General features: G+C 41.8%; 1 protein-coding gene across 3 annotated transcripts in view; it reads left to right on the top strand.

Annotated features, from left to right (window-relative positions):
• The first annotated feature begins 857 nt into the window (after nucleotides 1-857).
• serinc4 (serine incorporator 4) overlaps nucleotides 858-18659 on the top strand; it is a 29356-nt gene continuing 11554 nt past the window's right edge. The window contains exons 1-7 of one of the 3 annotated variants that reach the window (XM_026150941.2): nucleotides 858-1085; nucleotides 10603-10770; nucleotides 11121-11299; nucleotides 12921-13000; nucleotides 13333-13426; nucleotides 15727-15938; nucleotides 16552-16647. In XM_026150941.2, the coding sequence (XP_026006726.1) occupies nucleotides 1059-1085; nucleotides 10603-10770; nucleotides 11121-11299; nucleotides 12921-13000; nucleotides 13333-13426; nucleotides 15727-15938; nucleotides 16552-16647 (856 nt within the window). In that variant the 5' untranslated portion in view covers nucleotides 858-1058. Of the gene's footprint in view, nucleotides 1086-2418; nucleotides 5426-10602; nucleotides 10771-11120; nucleotides 11300-12920; nucleotides 13001-13332; nucleotides 13427-15726; nucleotides 15939-16551; nucleotides 16648-18659 lie in introns of those variants that run through there. The other 2 variants (XM_026150857.2, XM_026151019.2) reach the window with 2 other exon arrangements.

Raw genomic sequence — 18659 nt, 5'->3', positions numbered from 1 at the left:
AAAGTAAGAATAAGAATTAAAAGTGCTACGTAGAAAGATATATGCATGAGTGCAGGTGGTGATCAGTGCCAAAACATGGAATGATGCAGTGAACACAGCGTAGGGTCATGTGTTAGTGGTGGGAACAGTCGTACGTTTATTGTTCATGTGTCCAACAGCAGAGGGGAAGAGAATGTTGCTCAACCTTGTAATGGATATGTGTATCCATAATTTAGGTAAGCGTTTGGTCACCATGACTATGTCTTACAGGACACCAGATTTATTTTATTGTATTTTTTTTTAAGAAAAAGGAATTTGTCGTCAGTCTGATCAATATTTATGATCAGTCAGATGATCCATATATCCAAAATACAGCACAACGATTAAATCCAGTGTGGTCCCCTGTGACACTGAGCAGAGAAATGTGTTACAGTGATAACAGCAGAGAGCATAAACAACAGTTTGTGGAAGGCTCCAGTAAACCAACAACAGTCAGTTGATCAGATGATCAGTCTGATGCATCAGAGATGCTGGGGAAGGAAATGTCTGTTTATTTTATTTTTTAAAATTCTGGATCTAAACTAACATTTAAACCTACCCACATGTTTGAGGAAGGATAGCATGACTTACTGTCTTGTTATTTTTGAGACAAAAACAAATAACCGGATTACGTGCCGTCTGTCTCCGGATAACTAAATCTCTCTGTACTCCTCTTTGTTCTATTCCTGTCTGTTCTAAGAGGTTTACCTGTTCTTCCACCACTGCAACAGATTTCCTGTGTGTCCAGACTTTTCCAGCCCTTCTGTGTATTTGAGCTTTTCCAATCCACCCACCACTGTAATCAGATTAAAAGAAAGAGAAACCTGTTGGTGCTTTCAGCCTCGAGTGGGACTGAAAAGCCACCTCAGTGCTCTGTGGTTTCCTCCTTCAGGAGGTGCGTCGGGTCGCGAGCAGCTGGAGGGATGCCACCGGGGCCGGAGACACATTGTTCCCGTCATACCAACCCCTTCATCCTGCTTTATGACTGATGCCTGCTTGACAGTTTTGGAGATCTCATCACCCAGGGCCTCAGGAACGTGATGACAGGACGCTGGCTTCGGCCACAGGTGAGACTCTGCAGAAAGCAAACAGCCTGACAAACACACAAGAATAGAAATCATCTAATGAAATGAAATTCCTCTGATTCCCAAAAGGATTAAAATGTTGCATACAACCTCTGCTGCCCTTAACTGTCAGTCAGTCAGCGCTGAGAACCAGTGGGACTAACAGATTCTATGTAATTATATATTTTTTATATATATAACAAGAAATACTCAGAGAGTGCAGACCGCCGCTGAGGCAGCTCACTCTCTGAGTATTTATTTTTCAGGAAATATTATTGTATATTTATATGTTTAGTTTTCTTTGATCTTTTTAAACGTACTTTAAGAAGTTTGTATTCCAGTAAAAACAAGTGCAAAGTGGAGGCTTTTGTCATTTCCCATTTTATTTTGTATAATACATTAGCAATGAAGTTATTGGTTAGTTTAGTTTGTTAATAACTGGACATGAATAACTTAAGTCTATTATGTACTACAGTACATTTCTAGCTAACTAAGCAGCTCATTCTCTTTCTCTTAACGAAACTTCCTTTAAAGATCAAATCATTTCTGTGTGAACTTGAAAGAAAAGCAGATGTGAAATGTAAAAGTAGATCATAGTTATGAAAGTGTGACCTTATTTGGCCTTGAAGAAGATGTCAGAGGTCCAAAGTAATGTCATATTTAGATCCTCATACATCTTTGCCTGTATACGTTCATGTTGTCAGTCCGAGCGATGGCAGTGAGAAGTACTTCTATTTAGGAGACCCCCCCTTACAGAGCCAAACAATTGTACTGGGCAATTGATGTAAATATTGGAAACCACCTTTCAGGAACATAATTATTGAGCACTGTGTATGTACACAATGTTCCTGTGCTAGAATAAAAAGGATGGCATCAGATTTTGATGTTAGACCAATGAAAGCAGCACTTTCCCCAAAGTTAAGCTGTCAGTAGAAAAAATGCTGTGTGTAATAATCTGTCGTCTGTGTAATCCTTCAGAGTATGAACACGCCGTTCTGTCAGAGCTATGAATGGGTACATTGTGTCTCTATGGGAAGAAACATTCCTATTGTTTGTAAAATCTGGTAAAAAGTCACAGCTTTTATTTACCCACCAGGACCAGCGCTGCTTAGAGCGCTCAGGTTTGTCTGTAAGATTCCTAAATAATAACAAAGGGATCAATTTTGAATTTTTTGTGATAAATGAAAACAAGGCTTGGATTTCAGCCAACAGTCATTGCACAGGCCTATTGAAACCATAGATCGAGCACATTCACTCAAGCACGGATTTGCATCCTCTAATTTGCTTTTGTTTGTTCTCGCTGGCACTTCCTCCTCTCCCACAAGGCAGCAGTAATTATCCAAGAGTGAAAGGGGCCCCAAGGAATGCCGGACCCTGCGCAGCCGACCGGAGCGCTGAGAGCAACACGTGTTTGTCACAGTGACTAACTGGTTTACACCCACACTTGTTGGAGGGGATAATCTAAAGTGAAATTAAGGAAATGACATCAAACAATGTTTGTTCTTAAAGTTAGTGTGGACGTTTGTGGCCTGGAGAAGCCTTCCTCAAGGTCAAGGTCAAGGTAACTTTATTTATACCCAAAGGCAGGGTCAATTTGCTTTACAGAAAAATGACAGCATTTGGCATCCCTTTCCTAAGTGGGTTACTGGTTCAAGAGAGAGTTATCAAACACATGCAAAGTTACATCATCTGGTTCATTTCTGTCATTTTTATTGGATTTTTTACTAAATAGATTTGAATAAAAGTACTTTGAGTTGTAACATGCATGCAGGTGAAAGGTTATGAATCCTGGGAGCGGGACACCCACACTCAGGGAGACAGCAGAACACAGTCGTGTCCTGAGTCCTCCACAGTTTCCTCCCCTGGTCTTTGTGTACATTCACAGCTAGCGTGCATCACCTTTCAGTCCTTTAGTGTTTATTCTTCTCGTTTTGGTCATCTTACATTTCTTTGATCGTCTTGTGTATCTGTATTTATTTACAATGTATTATATACAGGGATAGACATTATCAAAGCATCTTAGGTCAGCTAGTTTTTTCAAGTATATTGTTAAAAAAGTACTTTTCTGTGAAATCGCTGTGAATGAATATGTGGCAGTGAGCTTGTTCTTGGTAATGCTGGCTGTGGTCAGCATGTTCACCATGTTCACAGAGCTCCGTGTGTCTCCATGAGCCTCACACTGATAATCCTACAACTGGAAGAGATTCTGGAAGAGTCTTCATTGACTGGCTTTGTAAATCCAAGCCTGAACCAGGTTAACCTCTGATGTTCCCTCTTACTCAACTTCTTCTTTATTGCTCAGTCCCATGAAGGTAAATCTGGTAGGACTGTGTCTCCTCTCCAGAGGCTACACGATCCTGGCACAAGCTGCTTTTTTCCAGCGTACATTCACAGAGGTTCAGTACCAAGAACAACTCATTAAAGCAGCTGAACACGACAGCATTGTGACTCTCTGCTTTTGCTTTGCATCAGCATAACAGTGAACAGACAGTTTAATATATCTGCAAATAACAAAGTGATCTTTTACAGTTGGATGTTTTTGTAATGCATTGTACTCAGATGGCTGTTTACTGAAGCAGGGGCTCTAAATCCCACGGGTCCTGAGGACACTTGGCCTTCATCATGTAATCTATCAGACACAGCAGTAACTAAGTAAACTTGTAGCTAAACATGTTGGGTTTTTGTCTCCATACGGGAGCACAGACTGCTGTGTATTATTTCCTAAACATGCTGCACATTGGAGAATCTCTGCAGCTTCAGTAGAAGGTTTCACTCAGATAGAGTAACAGGCTGCAATAATGCTGTGCCTGCGCTGGTGAAGGTCATCCTGTCTGAGAGGAGGGCTGGAACAGCGATGGGATTATCCCAGTGCGCCACCCTGCACACTAACCCAGATCTAATCTGACTCTCTCCTCATGCACTCAGCGCTTTTCAGCCGCTGCCGTCGTCTCGTTTCCCTGCCGCTGTGCAACACAGAAGAGTGTTTTAGCACATATCCAGCTCCAAGTAGCTTTTACACCTCAGTACTGACCAGCTTTGTCCCTTTGAGGAATTCATGGACTGTTTTCACAAATGTCAGATTGTAGAACAGAGCTGGCGACGAGGAGTGTAGCAGCTTTGCAATGGGAAAGCTGAACTTGCAGGGTATGGTTTCCTCCCACGAGCATAATCGGCTTTTATCATGCGATATTCGATATTTGATATCATTTTACACAGAAACTCATCAAATAAAAGCACAAAGAAAAATACTAACAGTTCATGGAGCTGCAGAGTGCAGCAGCTTGGATTGTGGAGCTGTAAGTCCTTTAAATGATTGCTGAGCAGTCCATCCCAACATCACACACACACTGTCTGGGTAACTTAATAATAAATATATTGTCTTTTGTTCATTTTTGCCTAATACCTTATTACTCTCCCATTAGAGGCCTTCCAAATCCATTGGCCTGTTTATCATTAAGCACATGTACCGATACCGTTGTTGACCCATCAACGGCAGAAAGCCGCCCAGCGCGTCCTGCTTTAACATTTCTGGGTCGTAGTGCAATCACGAAAACTCGTTGGGATTACGGATGTGGGCCTCTCTCTCTCAGACTTGGCCCAGGTCTCGGAGAAAACTGCGAGTCAAGCTTCCAGAAGTCACACAGGATAATTGTTTAATTTTCCAAATCTGGATTAAACATGCCCAATCTCATTGTGCTGTGGATTTTGTGCAATGCTGGGAATATGGAATGGAAAGGGACAGATGGGACTGGCACATGATCCTTGTTGACCTCCTCCTTCTCTCCCTCCCCCTCCTCCTCTTCGTCATTTCTCTCCCACTCCCTCCTCCCCTCACACACTCTCTGCCTAATCTGACTGGGGGAGAGAGGGAGGGCACCGGGCATTCGCCACCACCTCTCCCTATTTTCTGGCAGCGCCTAACTCGGCAGCAGAGCCAAAGCACGCAGGATATGGGCGAAAAAACAACTGATTCCTCTGTGAGGCTGGACTGAGAGCAACACAGCTCTCATGTCTCATCTGCAGAGAGCCTAGTTGGACTAGATTTACCGCTAATCCAGCATAAGAGAGCGCGCAGAAACAAGCTGCCGGACTGTGCATCTTTCCTTTTATTTCATTTTGCTGAAAAACCCATTAGACGCTGCGTTCTGGCCTCTTTGAGGATGTGAGGATGCCATCTTTGTAGGCACTTAGAAAAAGAAGCCGCTTGTGCTGGACGTTCATGGCCAAATGTAGGGTGCTGGCGGCCGAGGAAAAGCAGTTCACGATGTCGGCCACTCAGGGGATGAACCGCAGCGGGGTCTACAACTACTTCCTCAACATGGTGGCCTATCAGGTGAGAGCTGGTGAGCAGCAGCACAGCTGGAGTCTGTTTGAGCCTTTTTCAGTGTCAGTTTAGTTTGTAATGCATTAAACTAAAGGAATTTACTCATGAGATGATTGTGCATACTCACTGAAGTGCTTTTATCCAGTCAGTTAGATTCACTGTAGCTATTAAGAGTTTTCTGTAGCTGTATTTGTTTTTATTAAAAAGTAGAAGGACAGTAATGTAGAAATAATCAGTTACAGGACGCAGAAACATATTAATGTGTAAGGAGCTTTTTAATGTTGTTGCTGGTCCCAGGTCAGCATTGGACATATATTGTACAGATGCTATAGAAATGTGTAAATATTACTCTGGACAATAACTTTGAGCCAGTGCTGTTAAACAATAAATGTACGTGAGTGAACTACAAGCTTTTTTACTGACTGTTTGCAGTGCTGGCATCCTACTGCAGCAGTGCACTCTTTCACTGCAGACTGCATGGCTACATGTTTGATTTTTCTCACCAGTGACAATGGGACTCAATGCCTCATTGCAGTGTTGAGACGTAGCCCGAGATCCAGATTTGTTCATTTGCTCAGCAGTATAGAACTAAAGAACAGTTTTTTTCTTCGGTAGCAGCGGCGTTGTCTTCGGTTTAGTAATGTGCAACATGATACTCTGAACATTCTGCATCATTCGCCTTTATGTTGCTCTCCATTAGTAAAAGGTGATTTACTTTTGGATTTTGGATTTGAAGCTGTATTTGGCCTGTTTATCATAGAACCACAGACCTGTTGAAAGCAGTCCTGTTTCCATACATCCATACTTTACTTAATGTTACTTCCAAACGCTCCCAGTGGGGGACAGGTCTGAGGTGCAGGTTAGAGTATGTGCAGAATGAGGTTTTGGCATTATCTGTCTGAAATAAGCAAGACCTTTGCTAAGAACACATCACATTAATAGCAGCTTATGTTAGCTTATGGGGCTTTCATGAATATGCATTTATCGATGTTATGTGGACCTGTGCACCCACACCATGACGGATTGTGCACTGGTAGAAACCCGGAAGGTCCCGCTCCTCTTTAGCTCAGAGAAGAAAGCCTGCTTGATTTTCAGGTCACTTTCCTCCTTTGCTACACTTCATGAATTACCTTTAGGCCAGGATCAGCTGTATTTCTAGATTGTTTTTATGTAGGTTGTCTTATTTCTTGGTTTGCATGTGTGGTAGAATTTTAACCTGGATTTGTGCAACAACGAACTGTGTTCATGACAGCGCTCCTGAACCTGTGCAGCAAGAATACTGAAAGGAAAAGAGTTCATATTACTCTTATATAAGATATATTTCAGGGAGTCCCAGTAAAGTCAAGTTGTCCCAGTTTGTGTTCAGGAGACAGAGACCCGCTCTGCTTTTGATAAAGCATATAGTTAGGGACGGGTCAGGTGACCCTGAACCATTCACTAGCTTTGCTGCTGTGTATGCAGGGACGTTTCCCATGATTCAGTGAGTATTTGAAAGGGGAGTTCTTCTTCCCCATAGGGGACTGTCTTATCATTGGGGTTCTTTCTTTTCTGTAAAATATAAGGTCCTGTCAGATCCATGTTGTACAGTTGGAGCTTTATAAGTGCATGGAGGCTTAAAGGCGCTCAGCATTAGATTTCAAACTGTGCACACGGGTTTCTGTGGATTCTGTAAAGCTTTAATGTTCTGCAGGATAGTTCATGTAGTTCTTTACTTTATCACACTGAGAAATGTTCTGTTGTTGAACAACTTGCCTTTTCACAAAGCAGCGAAACCCTTCCCGCCACCATGTTGCTCTTCCATTAAGGTGAAGCCCTCAAACCTCAGTGGATGAAAATAAAATGCAAAGGACATATTATAAGAAATATACATAGATTAAAATACATAAACTTGACAGAGGTCCTTTTGCGATACAAAGTGAAAGGCAGATGTGGGTCAGGATTAGCACTTAATACTTGGAAAGGTGCAGATGAGATCGTCATCATGTAGAAGTAACACGTTGAGTGACTCCTGTGTTTCTGAAATTATATTCTTACATTTGTGATTTGACAGGACAACCTGGCTCATTTATGCAAACGTCCATGAATGCCTGAATGAAGACTCCATCTCTATCTCACAAACTCCTCCACGTTTAGTCTTCACTCTGTACCTAACAGTCTGTGGTCTGCCCTGAATATGCTGTGTGACCCACTCTTTTATTTGGCTGTTTTTAAATGAAAGTGATTATTCGTGTTTTTGGTTTAATCTCCATGGCCCAACTTTGCTCTGTGACCAGTAATCCTGCATTATGAACCTTAAACTAGGCCACAGGGCAGACACCTGGCTGTCTGTAAGGTGGCTCAACTTATAAACCTTTTTTATAAATTCTATAAAGTTTCCCTTTTGTTTATGTGTAGTTTTCTTTATTCCATCAGAAACATCTGCACTTCTTTATTATGAACAGTTCTGGTTTGTTCAGAATGCAAAAAAGGACAATTTACATCTGATGCATTTATGGTTTCTCATGCTCTGCATGCTGAGAGATGGTTTTAGGTGTTCAGTTTACAAAGTAGTTTATTTTGTGATTATCAAGTGACTTGGAGTTATTACAGTATCTCCATGCTTCTCTTTGGGCTGTCAGACCATCAGTCAGAGTGCAGATAAAAGCACTTTTATTAACAAATCTACAACTTGACTAATAGACAAATAAACAATAAGCATGTAAATGTGTACAGTATGTAAGAAAGTAAACAGAGATGGTAAACAAAGCTGGTTTAAGTGACTGTGCATGTGGTTGCTGGTGTCTGATGGGCGGGTCTGTTGCAGATCTACTGTATTTTCCCACATAATCATCTCTGGGAGGTTGGTCTGAAGAAGAAAACCTGAGTGACAGTTCTCTGGGTGAAAGTGTGTTGCTGGTGTCAGAGGGAAATGGTCAGACTGCTTTGAGCAGACATTGAGGCAGCAGTAACCACCTGTTAGAACCGCGGCATGTAGAAGAACGTCTTTGAATGTACGATGTTAAACTTTGAAGCAAGTGGGCTGCAGCAGCAGAAGTTCACATTATGTGGCTCTCCTGTCAGCTTTGAACAGAAAACTGCAGCTACAGTTCACACAGAAGACTGGAAGTATGCTGCCCGCTCTGATAGCATGAATTTCTGCTGTAACATTCAGATGTCCGGGTCAGAGACAACAGGACAGCATAGATCCATGTTGTGTGGCATCACTGGCTTCAGGCTGCTGGTGGTTCAATAGTGCGGGGGATATTGTCTCGGCACCATTCGAGTCCATTAGCAGCGGCATTGTTAAAACACCACGGCCTACCTGGGTAGTGTTGCTGACCTTTACTACCACAGTGTACCCATTCTGTAGCTCAGGAGGAGCCACAGCAGTAGAGCTGGTCATCTACTAATCAGAAGGTTGGGGGTTCAATCCCTGGCTGCTGGAGAAGATACTCACCTCGTTGCTTCCTGATTCATCCATCGCAGTGTGAAGGTTAGAAACGACAAAGGAAAGAGAGATAAAGGTGCTTGCGGGTGTGTGAATGAAGCAAGTCGTATAAAGTGCTTTGAATGCTCAGAGTAGAAGAGCTCTATATACGAACCAGTCCATTTACCATTCTGTGACGGCTGCTCAGAGCAGGACATCACACCACATCACAATAGTCTCATCAATGAGCTCACTGGGCTCCACAGTTAAAGCCTTTATGATGTGGTGGAATGGGAGATTCAAGTCATGGGTGTGAATCCCAAAATCTGCAGCAAACACACATATGTACGTGTTAATATATACATATATTGTAATATAGACCAAAATCTATCTTAGAATTATAGAATTCTAATAAAGCACATATTTCTTCTTCAAAATTTAAAGTAATCTACAAAAATAGAAAAGGTAGCACCAACAAACGGAAACTGTTCCCCACAAAAATGACCAGAGCAACATCACTGACTGACTGATTTGCAGCCATGTGAGCAGTCAGTGCATAATGGAAACCCATTCTTCAGCTGGAAGGGATATCAGGAGATATACGCTCCATTTAATCGTCTTTCATCAAATCATTTTTCAGCCACTGACCAAGATTAAAGATCTATTTTGATGCAGTCTTCCCCTCAATGAGAAGATGTTGGATAATCCTCTCTGCATTATCTATCAGATTAAGACGTGCACATGATGAGTGATAATACATCTGGATTTACTCCTTTAGTATTTAGTGCAGTTCCAGTGCCTGCAAATATGCACACAGTTCACAAAGCAAAGCAGAGAAATACAATCTACAATATAAAACTACACAGTTACTACAGACAGACTGCAGAGGCTGCTGAAGCACATGAGCAGATGAGCGTGCAGGTTTCTCCTCTAGGTTTAGTTCAGGATCAGTGGACACGGGCTTACATTCAGTCATCCACAGCTCTGATTGATGAGAATCAGAACCAGCCAGATGCCAGTGGACTCATTAATCTGCCATCATTGGCAGTGTGAGACTGGGACTTTTAAATGTCTTCAGACAGTTTTGCTTTTAATACTTGGATTGTGCAGATGCAGTGTTTAGGATTTTCAATCCTCCGGGTCCCTGTACCAGCAGGACACATTGTCCTGTAGAGGTCTGCTGCTCACCAAAAGGTCTGCAGAGATGTGGAACAGCACTGGGAGTTCAATCCATGCATCGATAGTAAACTCTGCTTAACGTAAACTTAACCATACAGCACGATTCAACACTGCAGTGCCCACTACAGGAAGTCTTCAACTTTCAATGAGTACTAAAGCAGTTTGAAACTACTCCAAATACCCGTAAAGTAAATTAGAGCTTAAGGATCAAGAGTTCTCCTGTTGTTGAAAGGCAACAAATTTATGGAGCTCATAGTAGTTCATGGTTTTCATTTTTCAGCACTCTGGACTGAATATCAGTGCACATCATTTCTACTCTGCTGTCTGACCTCATGTATCACCCACGGCCGTCAGATGCTCTTTTGACTCAGGAGATGCTGTGTGCCGGAAGTGACCACATGCCAAAGATTTTATTTTTCTAACTTTATCTCCACTTGTTGCAGCATGCAGTGTATTTACTAACATATTACACGTTTCAGATCAAGTGGGATTTTGGTGAAATACAGTTCACATCTTCTCAGCTGCTATGTGTGACAGTTGTAACAGCAGACAGAAATATGTCCGTGGCCTGTGTGCTGTTTGGATGCTGAGCTGCCTCTTCTCCTCCTCAGATATGCTGCTGCTGTGGGCCGGCTCCCTGCTCGCTCTGCTGTGCCTTCTGCCCTCCGGTCAAATCCTCCACCAGCACGCGGGTCATGTACACGCTCTTTCACATAATGAGTTGTGCGGTCTCCTGCCTCATGCTGTCCCGCACGGTCTCCGAGCTCGTCAGGGAAAATGTGAGTGTTTGCTCAGTTGTTCAATATGTTACCAGTGCGCTTTATACAGTGCAGCTATTCTGACTCCATACACAAAGTCCACAGTCATGAGTGAATTCAAACCCCAATGAACAATGTGAGAAACATTAAATAAAGTCATACAGAATAATAACTACTAAACATTATTATTCTGTACGTAGTTCTGCAAATAACTGCTGCAGGTAAGAGTTTCAAGAACAAAAGAATAAATAAACCAAATTATTTGTCTTAGCTGTGTGAATTTAATGTGTAGACGAAAATACACTGAATAGTCAGTCAGTGTGGAGAAGCACCATCTCTGACGTCATCATGAATGTGACGTGTCACTTCAGGTGCCTTTCTTCAACGTGGTGTGTGACCAGGCGCACGGCGGGGGCCACTGTGAGATGTTGGTGGGCTACTCTGCGGTCTATCGAGTCTGCTTCGGCACTTCCTCTTTCTACCTGATGATGGCGATGTTCCTCATTGACGTGAAGTCCAGTCAGGACTTCAGAGCACTCATACACAACGGGTCAGTGTGAAGTGTTACACATGAGCCTTTTTCCACATTTCAGCACCAACATGTTACAATGAGTGACAAGAAGATACACGTACAGACTGTTAGAGGTTAATAATGTAGTTCACCAATCAATCAATCAATCAATCAATCAACCAATAGCTATTTGTAGGAGTCTTCCCAATCTGGGCCTAAAAGTAAAATACCGTATGTTTGTCCAAACAACTCTACACTTTACAAAAGTGAGAATCTATGATGTAAACAGTCGTGACCACAAAGAAAGAACAGTAAATGAGAAGGCGTGTCCAAACTTTTCAATGGTAGTGTTTGTGTATTTTATACATATTATTCTATCTATTTACACTATACATAATACATACATCTCTGTATAGATATTAATATAAATACACACTATAGGAATATGTCCTAACTACATACAGACAGCAGGATATAAAAGAGAAATGAAGCATTGTGTGAAGGTTATGAGCAGGGACAGAAGATGATGTGTCATGTGACCTGTGCAGGTCTTGTAAAGAAGGCAGATTGGAGTCAATCATGTTTCAGTTAAAAATACTCAAGAAAATATTCAGTTTTTACATTTTGTAATGTTTTCTTATTCACATTAACAATCAAAAGCATAACGCAGGATATTATTGTAACACTGTTATGCAAGTGCAGCAGATCTGACCTAAATGTGCACCGCCTGCTTTTATGTGATTTCCTTGAATATTTAAATTAGACTTTAGGAGTGTGTCCTCACACACGCCTTTAAATACTCCAGCCTGTACCTACTGAAAGCTGCTGCTCTAATTAAAGCTCTTTGTTGTTGCACTTTCCATTGCAGTGCAGTCGATTATAGCTGTGACGTAACTCGGATTAGGATTTGACAGACTGGATTGCTGCTTCTGTCTGGTATAAATAAACTCACAGGAGTCTTAGTAGTAGCACAGTGAAAGGTTACAGCTCTAACAGTGGCCTGCAGAGCACCGAGTACCCTCGTTCTTAAAGACCAGACGCAGACACATAAACAGTGTTTGCACGGAGGAAAAACTTACTGTGCTCATCAACGTGCACCTCCCTCTTTGGGAGTTTATTATTTGTGTTTCAATTGTTTTTCTTGTTAAATAAAGTATTTATCTGAATGTATGAGGCCACTAAAGTCAGTACAATGAATTTCATTTCTGAGGAAACATGAGCAGCACACAAGCATTTTAAAATTCTGCACAGAGACATTCAGTCTGTAGCTGGAAGAAAATCCAATAACATAAAACATGTAATGTTCATGTTGGTAGCAGATGCTGTAAATCTTTACAACAGCAGCTTGAGTTTATGCTGATTCTAATTATTAGTTCAAAAACACACCACAGTGAATATATTTTCATTCCACATCAGATGAATAAAGTAAGTTTGAGCAAACAAGCCGATTTGGAGCTCAGAAGTCTGCAAAAGGTACGTTTTTCAGATTCTGCTGTTTCTTTTCTTGGTATCAGAAATGAGTGGGTTTGTAGGTTCAATAGAGAAGTAATACAGCACTTGTAAATTAGTAAAAATTACAAAATCGTTGGAAAAAAGCTTTTATATTGAAGGTTTAAAACCCCCCAAAAACTAACAGTTCCTTTTTTCTTTCTTTTTTCAGCTTCTGGTTCCTTAAGTTCATCACACTGCTGGGAATGTGCACTGCTGCCTTCTTCATCCCAACAGAGTCCTTCTTGCATGGTGAGAAACTTTTCTATCAGGCTTTTCATTGGAAGCAAATCCATCCTGAGAGCAGATATGACCTTCCTTCTAAACCCTTCTAGGGGGCAGCAGAGATCTGCTCCTGAGCACTATCGAAACCCTGCAGGGCATTCATCAACGGGCCATAAATCTCTGCAGCTCGGTTTCACTTTGTTTGGGGACAATAAATATGCTGAAACAAGTTTGAGATCACAGCCAGTTTATTATATACAGGTTGCTCTTGTTTTTCCTTTCCTGTTAACTGCTTCCTCTGTCATCTTGAAATAAATCACTGAATGATGGCGCTTCTCTCTCTCTTTTACCTGCCTCAGCTTGGCATTATGTTGGTGTGGTGGGAGGATTCGCCTTCATCTTGATTCAGCTCATCCTCATCACAGCGTTTGCACATACCTGGAACAAGAACTGGTAAGACTAAGACTGTCCTACAGAATCACCTAATGTGTGATTTTATGTTGTGAAATGAAGAAGACGAACTCGTAGCTGTGTGGAATCACTCATTTGACAATCATCCAAAACAAGGACACACTTACCCCGTCTGTGGGGATCTTGACGTTGTTAAAAAGTGTGTCATTAACTTTGTGTTTGCTGTGTTGCTTGTGTTTTGCTGACATCATAATGCGTCTTTGCACGATGAAACTTTATGAAAAAACGATTCATGACCATGAGCACATCCAGCAGCTCTGGGATGCCTCGGTGCAGTGCTGGATGAGAGCGAATCCCTGCAGTCAGATTAAACATCTGGAAAGACTGAATCCAGAGGAGGAGCGCCACATGGTGTTGGAATGACATGTTTTCTTTGTTTCGCAGTGAACACATATTTTTGGTTTTCAGCATAACACAAGTCCTTCACAAAATACCAATGAAACAATACACACAATCACATCTATTTATTTCTGTAATCTGCATATTTACAAGAGAAATGGAAACATTTTGGATAAAGCTTATAAATTGGGGATGTGCAGCATATACTGCTTTATCATCCTTCTGGACACTAATGTGCATCATTTCCAAACTGAACATAGTGTTGTGTTATTTAAGAAAAGCCACTGCGCTCATACATTTATATACAGCTGGACTTGTCAGACCTGTAGCATCCATCTCTTGTTATGTACGGTTTCTGGGTCCTTTGCAGCTTCTTCCAGCCTCGTGTGAAGCCAGTGCTGATGATTCATTTCTGTCCTGCAGAATAACTCAAATCAGACTCATTCAGCACCAGCTAAGTAAAACAGAGCGCTGCTTCTTTTTTTATTTGCTTTTTCTGTGGGTGAAACATGCGACAAACAGCAACCACAAGTCTGTCTTCAGACGTCTGGAGTAGTTGAAACCAAAAGTATTCAGTTTGCTGTGATCAAAGAAAATCATCCAGACCTCAAATATTCAGGAAAAGAAGGACGTGTTCATGAATTTTGAACAGTTTCCGAGTGACCGGAGAACCGACGGACTAAGAAATAATAATTCTGTTGGCACTTCTATCCTCTCTGCATCCTTTCTGTCATGTCCTCATTTATCCGTCCAGACGTATCCCAGATGTTATTTACTGTATCCAGCTGTTGCGGCTGCCTTTGTCGTCAGGCTCAGCCACCTCTGAACTCTGATGAGTTGTAGCCACGACAGCTAAGAGGATTTATTCATTCAGGCCTTTTCTGAGGCCACTGCAGACAGGCAGAAAAGCCTCTTTCTCTCTTTACAATGACGTGGAGTTTTCATTCACCACTGTCTCTCCAGTCTTGGTTTACAGGTCAGAAATGTTACCAAATATTCTTTGGTTCACAGCTGCAGCACCTGGCAGATTTCTCTTTGCATTATCAAGCTGACTCCAGTGTTATTCTTACTGTCTTCTCAATCCTTGGCCTCACCACTGTGAGTCCTAAATACCCGACTGACTCAGTGACTGTGTGAGATATTCCGAATTCCATCTTAATAACAATAACAGTCACACATTTGATTTATAGGTGCCTGTTGGTACAGCAAATTAAAAACATGTACACAATTAAACGAAAATCAAATACACACATGAAACTATACAAACTAATGAAAGTAACTACAGACTGAGACCGTGTTATAATGAAGGCTCTGAAACCTTTTCCATAGAAAATCACATTCACTTCTAAACATAACTTTAGGTTTACTTTCAGCTACATGCTAAAGATGCTAAACATGTTCACGTCAAAGTAGGCTGTATACATGCATTCTGTCTTCCAGTTGTTTTCCAGTTGTGTGAGTTTAAATCTCCATAACAAGAGGTTTGAACCACTAACCACCGAGTTCTACCCATGAGGATGGCAAGGAGAGCAAATGTTACTGTACATGTCATTTATCCACAGTTCATGTATATGATGCAGATGTGCAGACTAAGAGATTCATCTTTAATGTTTATGGACCTTAGCAGAGGAAATGTTCTTACAGTCCCAGTTGGTGTTATTAATGGCTCAAAGCCCAGCTCTGCTTTGGTAAGCATACGGTTCAGGTGTGATGTGTTCAGTCAAAACAATACAGATCTGTTGTTTTTAGTGTTAACAGGTAAAACAACAGGGCTGGAATAAACTCTCAGTTAAAAATGAAGCCTGATGTAATAATTGGATGCCACTTTCCCACCAGCTTCCTTGTCTCGCCAAATTCAAAGTGGAATAATCACTCTTGCAGTGGAACACCATGACACTTGAATATGAACTCAGTCAAGCTCTGACGATCATCTGTCCTCTCAGGTTGACTGGAGCAGCAGAAAACAAGCGCTGGTACCTGGCGGTAATGTGCGCCACCCTGTTCTTCTACACCATCGCCACTATGGCCTTCACCTTCATGTACAAGTACTACACCCACCCCATTGCCTGCCACTTCAACAAAGTCCTGCTGTGGGTCAACCTGGGACTCTGTGGTCTCATGTCCTTCATTGCCGTCACACCGTGTGTGAAACAGAGTGAGTCGATGAAACACGCTCACGGCAACAAATCTGCAAATAACACTTAGTCCACATCCAGCTGTGCAAACATACACCTGTTGAACGGAGAGCTGATGTAAGCTAACATTATCTGCTTCTCCCATTAAACCAGACGTGCTTTGCCTACACATGTCTGGGCTTCAGGATTAAACACAGGCCTGTACTTTCAGACAAGTACAGGTAATGGTATTGGTACTTTACATGAGTATTTACATTTTGTGAGAGTTTATGGACTCTAGGAATACACATCAAGACTTTTAACTCCACTGCATTTATCACACAGCATGAGGTAGTGTAGTGTGCATTTGTACTGTGCAAATCTGTAGTTTGGTAAAAAATCTTTATATTCTATATTTTATAAAAATATTTATAAAAAAAGAAAAATAGACCCTATATGGAATGGAGGACAGTTACATCCTGGTCATTGTGCTGGGACAACAGTAGCGTTGCCAGGTTTGATGGTTCTTTATAGCAGTTTGAAGTGCTGAGCTGAAGGTTTCTTCCTCGAGATGAAAAATAATCATGGCCAGACTTTTCAGGACTCCCCTTTGAGAACTTTTGTACCATCCTCTGTCTTTCTCTCTGTCTACAGAACAGCCTCGGTCTGGGCTCCTTCAGGCCTCCATCATCAGCTGTTATGTCATGTACCTCACGTTCTCTGCACTGTCCAGCCGTCCACCAGAGAAAGGTACGGTAAATAATCAAACGCAGAGCAGAAACACAGAGATCGCTCGGCTGAGACACTGACACAGAAACGTGGACTTTCCCCTTACATGCTGATTAAAAGAGAAACATGTGCAACAAGTTCCCACACATGCACCCGGATCTCTTCATGCTTTTTTCTTCAGAGCTGCGATCGATCAATGTTGTTGGATTAAATGACACCTGCGTAACCTGATGAGGGTTATAAGGGTTGTCTTCCTGCAGCGTTTCTCTGCATAACTGCGATGTAGGGATTGAAACAATGCACAAATTTAAAAACTGAAAGTGTAACACTCACAGAGGAAGATAACCCAAATGCAGGACAAAGACGGGAAGTACAAGATTCAGTACAAATAATCCATCTTCAAAATAAAAAAGGAAGTAACTAAGACAGAGTAATGCACAGAGACATGGAGGCAGACGAGGCCTGACAGCTTGCGCTATACCAGGATGTAACCCTAACACATACACATACTCCTCTATAATTTGCCTTTCCGTTTTCCCAGTGACTCACCTGTTGGCTCCAGGTAAAACAAAGACCCTTCACATAACAGAGACATTAGAGCAGCAGCTTATCACACAACCCAAGTCTTATCCAGGCTTTACATCTAAATGTGTCTGAATCATACATGGATGCTTTGACAATACTGGCTGGTAGAGTCGTTACACTTCCAAACACAGCTGTCCCGATGAACAGCAAAGTGCAGGGTGATGTAAAGCAGGCGTCCAGGAGGAACCAAAGTACCAATGCATCCCTCATTAAGTGTAGCAGTTCGATGTTTTTAGTCCATTTTTGCTACTTCTGGACTCGTTTGGTTAAATACAGTGCGTTTTTAGTCAAAGGTAAAACATCAATAAAGTCAACATGGGTTCACGATTTGAATCTAAATAGCTGTTATTTTACACAAATGTTGGAGAAATCTAAATTTGTTTGTGTTGCTATTTTATGCTCTTATTCCAGAAAAGCCATAAATTGTATCATAACTTCGACAGACTGCATGATGTCACCCACGGTTTAAGAACTCCAGTCTTTGAAGTCTAAATTTTAGCGTTAATTTCATCACCACCTTGTTTTTAGGTGACAGAAATGAGAATTTATTCAACAAGAGGGTGTAGTTCAATCCTGACAGGTAATGCTAGCAGCATGATTGTCTACAGTCCATATTAGCTGCAGTGATGCCTCGCAAACACATAGGGGCTATAGCTGCCTATAGCTGTGAAACCAGTGAGTTATGTAAAACTTTACTCTCTGTACAATTATCACAAAGTATAAAGGCAAAGGCATGTTTTCATGCTGAGGCTCTGTTGCAGCTACCTTTGAGTCATCGTCTGCCATTGTTGGTGCTTTGGCATAATCTGGCATACACTTGCAGTCCTGGACGGACTCTCGCTACTTTCTGTTGCTGTTTAAACACATTATGGGTAAATGTCAGAACTCAATAAAACATTTGAAACCCTCACTGAAGGCCCAGCAGAAAAGTTCTACATCTGTTTTCTAAATGAAGATTGTCGCTTTCTTTAAGGTCACTCAGCAGACTGTGAGCTGTGTCATGTTTGAAAATGTTCTCGGTAATCGGCTGTTATCCACAAGGACAAACTATAGGTGTGTTTGTGTGTGTAGGAGAGGTGTGTGAGAGCTCAGAGGCACTCGGGCAGCTCGGGACACTGCAGCAACATGTTGAGAAAATATGCACTCTGAGTTTGTTATAAAAACAACTTTTCAACACAGACTGGGAACCACACACAGACACACACACATACTTACACACTGTAATAGTTAATTCCCACTTACTGTGGCTGAGTTTCCTTTAATTCATGGATTGACCTGTCATGGAAACGTCTCCAGAAGGGAAGTGTGTGTGTGTCTGTGTGTGTGTGCATGTGCGTGCACGTGTGTGTGTGTGGGTGTGTGTGTGTGTGCAGGGCTGGACTGGGACAAAAAATCGGCCCGGGCATTTTGACTAGAGACCGGCCCACCAGGTATTATAGGAAAAACCA

The sequence above is a fragment of the Astatotilapia calliptera genome, chromosome 1 (genome assembly GCF_964374335.1).
Source record: "Astatotilapia calliptera chromosome 1, fAstCal68.1, whole genome shotgun sequence".
Taxonomy (NCBI): Eukaryota; Metazoa; Chordata; class Actinopteri; order Cichliformes; family Cichlidae; genus Astatotilapia; species Astatotilapia calliptera.
The sequence above is the reverse complement of the archived record's forward strand: the minus strand, read 5'-3'. Positions and strand labels throughout refer to the sequence as shown.